The sequence below is a fragment of the Gossypium raimondii genome, chromosome 11 (assembly GCF_025698545.1).
Source record: "Gossypium raimondii isolate GPD5lz chromosome 11, ASM2569854v1, whole genome shotgun sequence".
Taxonomy (NCBI): domain Eukaryota; kingdom Viridiplantae; phylum Streptophyta; class Magnoliopsida; order Malvales; family Malvaceae; genus Gossypium; species Gossypium raimondii.
In genome coordinates, this window is record NC_068575.1 from 36003345 (window position 1) to 36015427 (window position 12083).

The 12083-nt window shown below is 34.5% G+C and overlaps 1 protein-coding gene across 1 annotated transcript; it reads left to right on the top strand.

Annotated features, from left to right (window-relative positions):
* Positions 1 to 3855: 3855 nt before the first annotated feature.
* LOC105804078 (protein CROWDED NUCLEI 4) lies at positions 3856 to 10396 on the top strand. Its single transcript, XM_012636575.2, has 9 exons — positions 3856 to 4293; positions 5581 to 5790; positions 5894 to 6147; positions 6588 to 6858; positions 6975 to 7058; positions 7146 to 8983; positions 9107 to 9446; positions 9731 to 9899; positions 10001 to 10396. Exons 1-8 carry the CDS (start codon positions 4105 to 4107, stop codon positions 9839 to 9841), a joined length of 3297 nt encoding a protein of 1098 aa, XP_012492029.1. The 5' UTR covers positions 3856 to 4104; the 3' UTR covers positions 9842 to 9899; positions 10001 to 10396.
* The last annotated feature ends 1687 nt before the right edge of the window (positions 10397 to 12083 follow it).

A 12083-nucleotide genomic window follows, 5' to 3' on the forward strand; every position in this document is an offset into this window, starting at 1 on the left:
TATAGTCATATTAATGCTTACTTTCAAAGGGAAGGTTTTCAAAAATGTCCATATGAGCATACTCTATATACAAAGTGTGTAGATAGGGGGAAAATGCTTATAGTATGCTTATATGTTGATGATTTAATTTATACGAGAAATGATAGTGCCATGTTTGAAGATTTTAAAAGGTTAATGATAACTGAGTTTGATATGTCTAATCTTGGAAAGTTACATTATTTTCTTGGCATAGAAATAGTGCAATCTGTTGATGGAATATTTATTTCTCAAAGGAAGTATGTTCGAGAAATTTTAGACAGGTTTCAGATGAGTAATTGCAATCACGTCAACACACCTTCAGATGTTGGATTAAAGCTTACAAAGAATCTTAAAGAAAAGAAGATTGATGGTACTCTTGTCAAGCAAATTGTAGGGAGTTTGATGTATGTGACAGCAACAAGGCCAGATATCATGTATGCAGTTAGCATTATTAGCAGATACATGGAGAACCCAAAAGAATTACATCTTCTAGCTGCGAAGAGGATCTTTCGATACTTGAAAGGTACTTTTGATTTTGGGTTGTTCTACAAAAATGGAGAAAACTCAGGCTTGATTGGGTTCATTGACAGCAATTATGTTGGAGATTTAGATGACCGAAAGAGTACTTCGGGTTATGCCTTTATGATGGGTTCGAGTGCAATCTCATGGTCATCAAAAAAGCAACCAATTGTCACATTATCAACAACTGAAACTGAATTTGTAGCTGCTACTTCATGTGCTTCTCAAGCCATTTGGCTAAGAAATATTCTTACTGGATTGCAGTTCAAACAACAAGGAGAAACAACAGTTTATTGCGACAACAATTCAACCATAAAGTTGTCCAAAAATCCAGTACTACATGGCAGAAGTAAACACATTGACGTGAAGTTTCATTTCCTAAGAGACCTCACAAAAGATGGGGTAATTGAATTCATTTATTGTAGAAGTGAAGATCAGGTTACTGATGTATTTATCAAGTCCCTCAAATTGGTATCATTTGTAAAGTTCAAAAAAATGCTTGGTGTTTACACTTTGATCAAAAATTAAATTGATCACTTACAGTATCAGTTTAAGGGAGGGCATGTTAGAGTTAAATTTGTTAGTTTATTGGTTTGAATAAAGTTATTGATTCAGTCAAAACTTATTGTTGCTAGACTTTAGGAGTATCATATTAGTTGATATTTTCTAGTGATTTACGTATCAGGTTTGTTCCTATTTTTTAGTGATTTTTTAGTTGTAATTCAGCCTATATAAAGGTTTCATTATTCATTCAATAAAGTGCTTCGAATTCATATTATCGAGTATTTCAAACTTCTATTTCCTCCTTTTATCCATTTGCTTAGTTTAACATTATGAAGTTTTTACACGTAAAATTTCTTAAAAATTTATAGATTTAAAATATATACTCCAAAAGTTTCTTTAAAAAACACATAGCACTCATGTGAAAGTAGTTAATTTGGTTTTCAACTAAATCAAGAGTGGGTTATAAAATACATACGGATAATTGTCAATTGAAGACCTTAACTCTTGTTTATAAAGGAATTCGAAAAAAAATGATAATAAGTAATGAACGATGAAAATTTTCAAGTATAAATTTCATCTAAAAACTTTGGGTATTCATAAATATGTTTGATCTTGCCTCACAAATGATGAAATTTGAACAATCTTTTTACCTTTATTTGACAACAATGGCAGTAAAAGAAAACAGAGAACATGGAGAAAATGAAGGTCTATAGAATGATTTTAGTACTCAACAATGAAAAGTGTGTAATTTTAGTTTTAGATGAAGGTATTATTAAAAAAATAACATAAAAAGTGTTGACACAAGTGATATTTAATTATCACCTCCAACCTTCATTTATTTGAAACGCCCCATGAGATTTTGGGCATATCTCTAAGTAATTTTTGTAAAGTTTTATTCACCCAAAAAAAAAATCACCTCCAAATCTATTTTATTTATCTCCATCTTGTAACAAAAAGTAACGTGAGTGTATAAAATTTTAAGCTTATCAAACAACTTATTATTTTAAAATAAGATGATACATTAGTATTAATTAATATATCACGTTAGTATTAATTCTAAAACGGGCTATTATACATTTACATACGAGTCGTAACTCTAATTTCCTCTTAATACATGGTGGTTAAGGATTGTTCATCCTAAAACTCACCTAGGTTCAAATCTTTGGTAAGTTTTTATTTAAGTAGTCTCCTTTAAACGTGAGGTATGCGTGTGTGATATAAATATGCCCCGAATGCATAAATATTAACCTTTTAATTTCATATTAAAAAAAAGAAAGGAAAAAAGACCTTCCTCTTAATACATGGTTGGTAAAAGATGAAATCTCATGGCTTTAAAACTTTTTCCTCCTTTAAGCCTTGCCGAATGGTTAAACCTTCCACTCACTTTCTCTACTCTTTTTTCTTCCGTTACTTCTTTCTATTTTCTTTCTTAATTTTTCCAAACGAAGTAAGATGTTGCAGCTCCTCAAGTGGCTGGTTAAAGCCAAGCATGAGGTGAAAATCTTGGCAACATCTTATGTTGCCACATATGCCTTCATTTTCCACACTAAATTATTAGGTTAAGACCTAGCTTAAGTAGTATAACTGGCTTTAAATAATTAGCTATTTCAAGCTAAAATAGAAAAAATTCGCCCGTAGGTCTTAGCAATTATGTCAACGGATTTCCAAGATTCAGTCCGCACATTAATTGATTTTTTAAAAGGAATTTTAAATTAAATCTTACATTAATTTAAAAAAGTTAATACATTGTTGTAGCTTTAATATTTTTGTGTTAAGTTAGCCTTTAAATTTAATAATTGTTCTCGTATTGAAGCCTAAATTATTTTTTGTCCAAGTGAGTCCTTAAATTTGGTAACTATTTTTGTATTGACACTTGAACTTTTTTTGTCCAAGTTAATTCTTATATTTCATTGAAAACCCTAAAGTTTAAGCCCTGATGTGAAACAAGTGTCTAGTTCATGCCCCAATGTGAAAAATAAAATCCTAATATAAGAGTACTTACCAAATTTAAGCCACAAATAATGATTTAACCTTTTCGTAAATCATCAAAACCAGAAGTGAGGAAAAATTGAAAGATATAATGACTTTTTATTGGCTTTCTAACTTTATAAAAAATCATTTTAGCCATCTATTTAATTTTTCATCTTTTTTGTCCTTAAACTTGCATTTTGTCAAATCATCCTAGAATGAATGGGAAAGTTAATGTATTTAACTTTTTGATATTACATACACCTAGATTGTCAAGTAAACATGGATGACAAGTCAATATTTAATTAATTTTTAAAATTTTAAAAATTCAAAAAAATTATAGAAACTATTTTAAAATTATAAATCATTAAAATTATTTAAAGTTTATAAAAATATAAAAATATTTTCCAATATTTTAAAAATTTTAAAATGTTAATTAAATGTTGATGTGTCATTTATGTGCATACCACATCAACAAAGTTATCAAATATTAATTTCTTTCATTTATTCTAGGGTGATTTGACAGAAAATATAAAGTTAAAAATTAAAAAAATAAATTTAATTAGAGGACTAAAATGATTTTTTTATAGAGTTGAAGAAAAAAGGTCATTATGTTTGAAATTCTTTTCCATAATTTTCTTGATTTGGGTGCAAAATCAAGTACCCAAACGTGCAAATTATCTGGATTTAGCCCACAAACTCCAATGAAAACCAGCCGTTAATTATGTTTTTTAAATTTCAAATTAGCTGACGTTGGACGCTGACTGTCAATTGTTACTCTTTACTCTTCCGTCTAATCTTTGTTTAAAATTTCAATTTTCCTTTCCTTTCCCATTTTTTCCCCCACAAACTGGCAGCCTAAATTTCCCGATACGACATCGCTTTTGGATCATCCCAATAGAAAGTTCTTTTTCTTGGCGATTTCAACTCTCAAAAAAACAAAACCTCACTCAGTGGTGAGCCGGTGACTCAGTACTTTGATTCTCTCCCTTTCCCTCTTTACAGAGAAAAAGAAAGAAAAGTGAAGAATCATATTCAGAATAGCTACAGGCGTACGGAACTCTAGGGTTTTGGTGCCGTGATCTGGTTTAGAAGATGGCGAGTCCGATCACGCCGGGAAGCGGCAGGGCGTTGTCTATAATGCCGGGGTCTAGGGTTGTGAAGAGTCCTCTTAGTGACGAAACCATTTGGAAACGACTCAAGGAAGCTGGATTCGATGAGGAATCGATCAAGAAGAGAGATAAAGCTGCGCTTATTGCTTATATTGCAAAGCTTGAAGCTGAGGTTTGCTTCAAATCTTTTAACTGCTTTTCTCAAAAAATTTCATGGCTCTTCTTTTCCTTTTGTTTTTCTTTAAAGACTTGTTTGGTCGCGGGTGCAATTGGTCAAAGAGAGTAGTAGTATATTGAAATTTTAAATTGTGAATTGCGAAGGTCGCAATAAAATATGGATTTTTCTTTCTTTATATTGCGTTTCAGTTTTAAATTTTAAGACGAAAAGACAATCAGATATATATATTAATAAAATGGTTAAGTAATGGAAGTGATCTCTAACAGATTTCAACATAAAACAGTAAGGGTTTTGGTACTTGAAAGATGCTAGCCTGTTGTATATAGAATTTGTTTTAATATTTTTGACATATTGTTAATCTAATAAATGTACTTAGTTATATTAGGGATTATGATATAATTACGACGCCATTTTTTAGATATTACGATACAATATTCTTGCTTGGTTCTTTTCTAAATTGGTGATAACCTTCTATATAAATAGGGCATTCTTGTATAAACTAAAACAATGTGTTCTTAATATCGACAATTTAATCCTTGCGTCTTTTCACTAGATGTAGGCTACCATAGTAGAACCACCTATTCCTCTGTGTCCTTGTGATCTTGTTTTCTCTTATTCTTTTCTCAAGTCAAATTTTAATGCCAAGTCATCAACTTAAGTCTTGTTTCTTGAATAAACCTTTTGGTTAAAGTTCCGTACTTCAATTAAATGTCCTTCCGGTTGCTAGTTGTGTTCCCTTGTAGAAGCTTTGAATGGAACAAACTTGATTTTTACCTAATGTTCCAATTGCATTATTTGATTGAGGTGTTGTATCACCTTGCAATGCCCTTTAGGTGTGGTAGACGTCGTGGGCGTGCAAATGGCACATTGAGCTGTTAATTTTGTGGGATTATAAGAGCTTTTAGGAGCATTTATTGTTTGTTTTTTAGTGACTTCAATGATTTGTTTCGTTGTTTTTAGACAGCATTTCCTGTTTTCTGTGCCATTATTTAGGGATTGATTGCTATTTTAACTTCTGAGTTTTTGCACTTGTTAGTTCCTATGGATTTCATATTACTAAGCTGCAATCTTTACCTAACTTTATCCATGAATGAGACTTATGAATGCTTTGTTTGTACAAAAGATCAGAGTGAGGAATAATGGCATTCTTGGTTTAGCACAAGATGATCTATGCATTTCATGTTTTTCATAAGTTCATATTGTAAATCTTCCTTCATTTTGTGCTTCTTTCCACATAGCTTACTAGCATTTAGTTCTAATATTATCTATTCTTGTATTTAGCTCTTTGAGCACCAACACCACATGGGCCTTCTTATATTGGAGAGAAAGGAGCTTGCTTCCAAGTATGAACAAATTAAAGCCTCTGCTGAAGCAAGTGAGATAATGCAAATGCGGGATCAAGCTGCACATGCATCTGCTCTTGCAGAAGCAAAAAAGCGAGAGGATGGTTTGAAGAAATCTTTAGGAGTTGAGAAAGAGTGCATAGCAAGCGTACGGTTATCATTTGAAAGTCTCTTTAATTGAACTTGTTTTCCTTGTTCACTTATCTTTCAGCATTGTATGTTTCTTAGGACTTTGTGGTGGGGTTTTGCAGATTGAGAAAGCATTGCATGAGATGCGTGCAGAATCTGCTGAAACTAAGGTTGCCGCTGAAAGTAGATTAGCTGAAGCGCGTATTATGATAGAGGATGCTCAGAAGAAGTTTGCAGAGGCTGAGGTAAAGTTTCATGCTGCAAAGTCCTTACAAACAGAAGCTAGCCTCTTTCAACGCACTGCTGAGAGAAAGCTCCAAGAAGTTGAAGCACGTGAAGAAGACCTTAGTAGACGTATTGTACTGTTCAAAAATGAGTATGTGATTTACATTGCATTTCCTTCTCTTTTTTGTTTGTACTATATATATTTATTATCTCTTTGTTTCTTTCCTAACAGTGTGTAGTTTTTGAACAAGCTTTTATTACCCAAGAGGAAACACTTGTGCCTTATACATCTCTTTGTATTCATATTGTGTGGTATTTGTTACTGGATTGCAGTATGATTATATTTTACATTGAAAAGTGTGCATAAATAAGAACTGTAAATGATGGCCTATTATTCTATTTAAAATGTTCTTATAGGCAGACATGATTTGAGTTGCCTAGTTGGAAGTGAACCAGTAAAAACTGTCTTGGTTGGAAACGGTATTGTGTGGATGCTGGATACACATTCTTGCTTGGCTGCATTTGTGCAGTTTGATTTTATTTAGATTTTCTGTTCAAGGAGTCTGATAATTATTTTGTTCCATGTTTTAGTTGTGACACAAAGGAGAAGGAGATTACTCTTGAACGGCAATCACTGAGTGAGAGGCAGAAGATTATACAGCAAGAACATGAAAGACTACTTGATGGGCAAGCTTCTTTGAACCAGAGAGAGGAGTATATCTTTAGTAGAAGTCAAGAATTAAATCAACTGGAGAAGGAGTTGGAGGCATCAAGAGTGGATATTGAGCGGGAACATAAAGCTTTGAAGGATGAAAAATCCAAACTTGAGTTGACTTTAGCTTCTCTTTCAAAAAGAGAGGAGGTCTGCATATTTCATTTGACTATAGAAGTTAGGATTTTGATGCACCTTCATTTGAAACTTTTTAATTTTGCATCACGGAAAATCATATAAATTGGATTCATCTTTTCTACATGCAGGCTATTACTGAGCGAGAAGTTCTGCTTAGCAAGAAAGAACAACAGCTGCTTGTTTCTCAAGAGAAACTTGCAAACAAGGAATCTGTGAGTTACCTTGTAGAATATGCTTTAGGATTTTCAACTTTTCTCTTTCTTTTATGGAAAACTTATTCTTTTTAATGAATGATGTAGGATGAAATTCGCAAGGCCATTGCTAGTCATGAAACTGTACTAAGAACCAAAAAATCTGAGTTTGAGGCTGAGCTTGAGATCAAGCGCAAAATGGCTGAAGATGAGATTGAAATGAAGAGACGGGCATGGGAGTTGAAGGAGATGGATAACAATCAAAGGGAAGATCTAATTCGTGAAAGAGAACATGATTTTGATGTTCGATCAAGGATATTAGCAGAGAAGGAGAAGGATGTGACTGAAAAGTCAAATCTCATAGAGGAGAGAGAAAAAAGTTTGAGTGGTTTTGAAAAGGAACTTGAGTTGAATAAAGTTCTTTTAGAAAATGAAAAGGAAGAGATAAAGAAAATGAAACTTGAGCTTCAGAAGTCATTGTCTTCATTAGAAGATAAAAGAAACCAAGTTGATTTTGCAAAGGAGAAACTACAAGCCATGAGAAGTGAGACACATGAATTATCGAATTTAGAATCAAAACTGAAGGAGGAACTTGATTTGGTTAGGGCACAAAAGTTGGAGCTGATGGCTAATGCAGATAGGTTACAAGTAGAGAAGGCCAAATTTGAAACTGAGTGGGAATTGATTGATGAAAAAAGAGAAGAGCTGAAGAAGGAAGCCATGCGTGTTCATGAGGAGAGAGAAGCAGTTTTGAAGTTTCTCAAGGATGAGCGTGATAGCTTGAGAAGAGAGCGTGATGTAATGCGAGAGAAGCATAACAAGGATGTTGAATCATTGAATCGTGAGAGAGAAGATTTCATGAACAAGATGGTAAGTGAGCATTCTGATTGGTTCAACAGGATTCAACAAGAGCGTGCTGAATTGTTGCTGGGAATTGAAACCCAGAAGAGGGAGCTGGAGAATTTTATTGAGAAAAGGCGTGAAGAATTGGAAAGTTCTTTGAAGGAAAGAGAGGAAGCTTTTGAGCGAGAAAAGAGAACTCAATTTCAGCATATTAATGCTTTGAAGGAAAGAGCAGAGAAAGAGTTAGAACAAGCTACCTTAGAAATGAAAAGGCTTGATGCTGAGAGAATAGAGATCAAATTGGATCGTGAGCGAAGGGAAAGGGAGTGGGCAGAGTTGAACAAGTCTATTGAGGAGCTTAAGCTGCAAAGGCACAAATTGAAGCAGCAGAGGGAACTACTGCATGCTGATAGAAAAGAAATACATGCTGAGATTGAAGAGCTAAAAAAGTTGGGGGACTTGAAAGCTGCTGTGGATAATATGATGGTTGCTCAAATGCAATGCTCTATTGTAGAGCTTAGCCGGCAGAAAGCATCTGAAAGAAAGACTCTGAAAGAGCAAACTGTCATGCAAAATTCTGGATCCGGTTCAGTTAAAAATAGGGTCGTTGCTGACAATGGCAATGGATTCAACTCGCCAATGTCAAAACCAGATAGTGCTTCTCCTAGCTCTGCCCGTTTCTCTTGGATTAAGCGCTGCAGAGAATTGATATTCAAAAATGCCCCTGACATGGCCCAAATGAAGCCAGAAGAAAGATCTTTGATCTCTGACCATGAAGATGTGTTTTTGACGTCAGCTGGAAAGTTGGTTTTAAGCCATGGGTGTGATGGGCAAAAATACAAGCAGTATGGAAGAAAGCCCTTGGGATTTGATGGGGAACCAAAAGTGACAGTGGAAGTGCCCTCAGAAGATGAGGTGCTCAAAGGAATTCATCATTTGGAATCTGGATTTGAAAAAAGCAATGCGGGAAAGTCTTTAGTATCTGAAGAAGGGATTCAAGCTGGAAGGAAAAGAAGAGTTGACAGCTCACCTTCACGTGGTACTAAAAAAAGGAGGCAAACAAAAGATGCTTCTGTAATTCAAGAAGAGGATTGTGCTCACAGGTATCCACTTCTGCTCTTATATTGATTTCTTTTGGCTTGTTATTTAACCATGTGCTGATATTCTGATTATTTCTTGATTCAGATAACTGAGGTTTGTTTACAATTACGTTTGTTGTTTTTCAGTGTAAATTCAACTGAACCAAATTCGCTTCCAGATCAGCCTGTATCATTGTCATATGATCAGAGTCAAGGAGGAGCTGATGAGACTAATGCACTGGTTGTTGATAAAATAACAGAGATTTTGGAAGAGACCTTTGAAAAAAAGGTTGTAGTTGATTCTTCCAATCTAGGAAATACTGACCATTTGCAGGATATTGTAGCAGAATCAATGCAGGGTATTCCTCAAAGTGGAGGAATGTGCAGTCTTGCAAGTGCTTCAGGAGAGAATGGTGGATCTGGGGATCCAGTAATTGTTCAAGAAGCACATTTGGGGAAGGTTTCTCAAGTTACCAAGCCCTATCAGGTAAAGGCTGATTCTAGCTTTATGCAAATTCCTTTTTTCTTGCATGCAGATGACAGTATCAACATTTTACTAGGCTCTTATTTACAATGTGCATTTGTATTTTGTTTGCTTTTCCCCTCATTTGTGTTCTCCGGGTCTTTAACAGTAGCATTCCCCATTTATGATTAAGTTATTAAATTTCTCATAATAGTTATACAAGTTGATCAGGTTCTTTTGTTTTTGGGTGTCTTTTTCAGTCTTTCTATTTTGTATCCTTGCGGTTCATAAGTGTTTTTATTCTGTAGCCAATGAAAGACGTGTCAGAAGGAGGCACAAAGCTTGAAGACAACGTAGTTCCCAAACTAGATGAGAATGAGAAAATGGGAATGAGGACGAGGTCAAAGCAGAAGTTGTAGAAATATATGTAGTTTCTTTTTAGCTTCTACAGTTATATTTTAACCATTTTGCACAAAGGTACTCTTTTCTTTCCAATCTCGCATCCTAGTGTCCCGTCAAATTATGAATTACACCTTGAAGCAGCTTTTGAAGTACTCTTTGTTTTTGGAGTTTTGCAGAATAGCAGATGTTCAACATGCCATGTAACAACTAAACATGGGAAAGATGCTTACTAACTTGGATCTTGTTCAGAATACTTGTAAATGCTTATCCTTTTATTTTGGTGTGGGTTTGTTTAGTAGTGCTGGTTTATGATGTTCTTAGTTTCCATAGGGTGGTTTGTTAGGTTTTATAGTGTGTTTGCGTTGGTTTATTATGGCTGATATGATGAAAAAATAGGATTAGATTTTTGCCCTAGATGTTTCAAAGTCGTCAGTTTCTCTATCAGTGAAACTGGTATTGGAAATGATTTGGATGGGGTTTGTTTTGTTTAGAACTCTTTCAACCCACAGATGAGACATTCCCGCTGGAGATTTTTACAATCTTCTACATGATTAAACTTCATTGTTTTTCCATATGATAATGCATGTTAATTTGTATTCATTTATGCTTAAAGAAGCCCTTAAAATAAATTATTTGATGTGAATTAATACTCGAGGGATTACTAGAGGTGCTCATGGGTCGGGCCGGGTTGGGTTCAGGTTGGGCCCATAAAAAATTTTGACCCGGGTCCTAGGCCCGGGCCCGGCCCGGCTCGGCCTATTTTTATTTTAAAAAATTTAAAAAATTTAAAAAAGTATTTTAAAAATATTTTAAAATTAAAAAAGTATGTAAAAAATATTTTAAAATTTTAAAAAATAAATATATTTATTATATCGGGCCGGGCTGGGCTAGGCTTGGGTCAAAAAAGTGGTGCCTGAGGCCCAGCTCATTTTCTAAACGGGCCTCATTTTTTGTCCAAGTTCATATTTCAGGCCTATATTTTTACCTAAACCTTCCCATATTTCGGGCGGGCCGTCAGGCTGGGCCCGGCCGCCCGGCCCATGAGCACCTCTCGGATTACTGGGGTAAAGACTTTTTTGGGGACTAGGCTGCCACAGTGTTGAGAATTCATAGTAGAAGCTTGGATGAGGATCTCTCTTGTAGTAGGGAGAATAATGAATTCCTTGTCATTTGCTGTAACAGTAGGCGTGTTAGTTAGCAGGTTATCTTAATTTTGTAGTCGATTGCAGTCCGAGAAGAAGCTGATATGGTCGTGTGAGTTCAAATCCAGGCTTTCATTTCCATTTCCATTTCGTAGCAACAGGATTAGGATGAGCATTGTCAAAAATAGCCTTGTTGGATAATGGCAATTATTGTGCATAAGCCTTTCACCCTTGTGGTGTGATCTATCCTGCTGGATAATCAATCCATGAGGCTATTTTGGTGGTGTCAAGATCAGCGGCATGAAGCCCAATTTGATAACAGAACAACTGTTGAGAAATAGATGCTCTGGAGTTTCCACAGTCGAGTGAGCATTCGATGAAAGGCCAACTAATACTGTTCTGTCATATGCCAAATTTGAAAGTCTTGACATTGTTCCCCGTCTGCCTATCACCAATTAGAAAGGAGTAATGATAGAGCTTAGTAGAGGTGGTTGAGGTTTTTTTGAATTTCTTAAATTATTCTGATTCGGTTTTGTTCTTTTGTATTTTAATATTGATTTTAGGATTTTGAGTTTTTAAACTTATTTTAGCAAACTAGATTTTATTTTATGATTTTTGGATAATTTATTAAAAATTGGACCAACAAACCACCAATTCTCTGATCCAATAGTGGTGATTCAAAACAAAAGTAGTTACGGTTGTTAGTTCAAAACTCCGGTAAGGTAAATCTCGAACACACGATCGGAACTCGAACAGAAAAAGAAGAAATAGGACAGGCTCCAAGGCGTGTATCAAGCCACTATCCTTAAGGTTATATTCGCCTCCACTTATTTTCAGTGTGCAAATGAGTTCCAAGCAAATTAACTTCAAGGATACAATGAAGCCAATGACTATTTGCGTTTTGCACTGACGAGAATAGTCCACTTGGCACTGAGTAATGTATAACAAAAACTCAATTTTTACAAAGGATTTTTGCAGTAATACTTTATAGAATAATCTAATAATATTAGAAAATGAAGGAAGAGAAGAAATAATATTAGAATTTGTTGATATATTTCCAAATGAAAACTCATTCCTATTTATAGGAATTTTCTTGTTTCTTCATAGAGACATCTTT